Consider the following 1,480-nt stretch of genomic DNA (forward strand, 5'->3'; position numbering starts at 1 on the left):
GCCTCCAGGTAGTAGTTACCGTGAGAGGCGGCCTGGCGGCGCAGCGTCACCAGCTTCTTCTCCGCACCGCGGTACTCACGGGAGTATTTGCGGGCACGCAAGTAGGCGGTCTTCTTCAGGGCAGCCTTGGCGGCCTTTCTGGCCACCACAGCCTTCTTGAAGTTCTCCGTCTGCTGCTGCTTGAACGCAGCGCGCTTGATCGCGGACTCAGGGGCAGGGACAGCGGGCATGTCGGATGCGTTGCCGTAAACTGAGTGTGTGGTCATGGTCAGACGTTTTTCGAAGACGGCGTGTGGAGTGGCGTTGCCGGTGAGTTCGCGCATGTCGTGGGAGAGACGGGAAGAGACAGAATAAGTAGGTCGTGTGGTGGCATCGTATTCACGCAGACAGCGAAGAGACTGGAGGCGACACTAGCACAAGAGTCGTTGCTCATTTTCTAGACGTCACAAAAAAGATGGGCCGTTACCCTGCACACCACCGTCACAGACGTCTGGCAGTGAGCGCGTGCGCTGAGAGAACACAGGGGAGGCGGAGGAACTGAATTCCGTGCAAATGCCGGCGTCAGGCTCCTCAGGATAAAAAGTATGTCCTTTCCACCCACCTGAATCAGGCCCAGAGAGAGGCGCACACGTGCCCTCACCTCGCACCGAGTGCGGAAGGCATATAGGAGAGGGAAGATAGAGCGAGACAGAGCCACAGAGAGAGGGCCATGGGGATGTGCTGGGGGACGAGGCATGATCATCATTCAGGCACATAGCCAGATATGCATGTCACACGCACTTCCGCCCAACCTCCTCCAACTACGTTTGCCACCGTGTAGGCTCACGCGCAACTGCGGTCTCTGCCCCACCCACCCACCCACCCTCTCCGGCTTCCACGAGGCTTTCTCCATTTCTGGCACTGCATCACGCCTGCTTCCTTCCTCTGCTCGCTTTCTGTTGCAAAGAACGACAAACGACGAAGCAAGCGGGGCGAACCCCGGCATGCGGGAAAAAAAAAGCAAATGAGTGTTCACGGAACGGCAACAGAGGCGCCGGCCCATCTACGTACGCGGCGTCAGCGCACCGCAAAACCCACAGCGGCTGCGCACAGGCTCGCATGCAACCATGCACGTACACAGCGTACCTGCTTCTACGCCGCGCTACACTTCCAGCGAGACGGCATACAGAGCGAGCTCAAGTAGCGGGGCACTAGCGGCCTCCACACAGTGCGCAGAGGAGAACGTGCGGCTGCTCAGATCATGCGGGCGAGGAAGCGGTTGATCAAGGTGTCGCGGTTACCATAGTCGCCACCTTCCACGAAGTGACGGCGCTTCTGGCGCATGCCGCCGGCCGGAGGGGCCAGCTTGAAGGGCCACATGCCGTGCGTCACCGTGCGGAAGTGCTTGCCACAGGTGTAGATCTGGTTCACCATATCCTCCGCGCACACGATGTCCGCGTTGTTGTACTTGTCCTTGATCATCTGGTTGTCCGTGATCCTC

General features: G+C 59.5%; 1 protein-coding gene across 1 annotated transcript; it reads right to left on the reverse strand.

The window, feature by feature from the left end:
* Window positions 1–2: 2 nt before the first annotated feature.
* Window positions 3–323, reverse strand: LDBPK_260150 (60S ribosomal protein L7, putative; the record flags this gene model as incomplete). The annotated part of the gene is made up of 1 exon (XM_003861556.1): window positions 3–323. A coding segment is annotated over one exon (321 nt), but the record flags the coding sequence as incomplete, so codon positions are not given.
* Window positions 324–1,480: the final 1,157 nt, after the last annotated feature.

This window comes from Leishmania donovani, chromosome 26 (genome assembly GCF_000227135.1).
Source record: "Leishmania donovani BPK282A1 complete genome, chromosome 26".
Taxonomy (NCBI): Eukaryota; Euglenozoa; class Kinetoplastea; order Trypanosomatida; family Trypanosomatidae; genus Leishmania; species Leishmania donovani.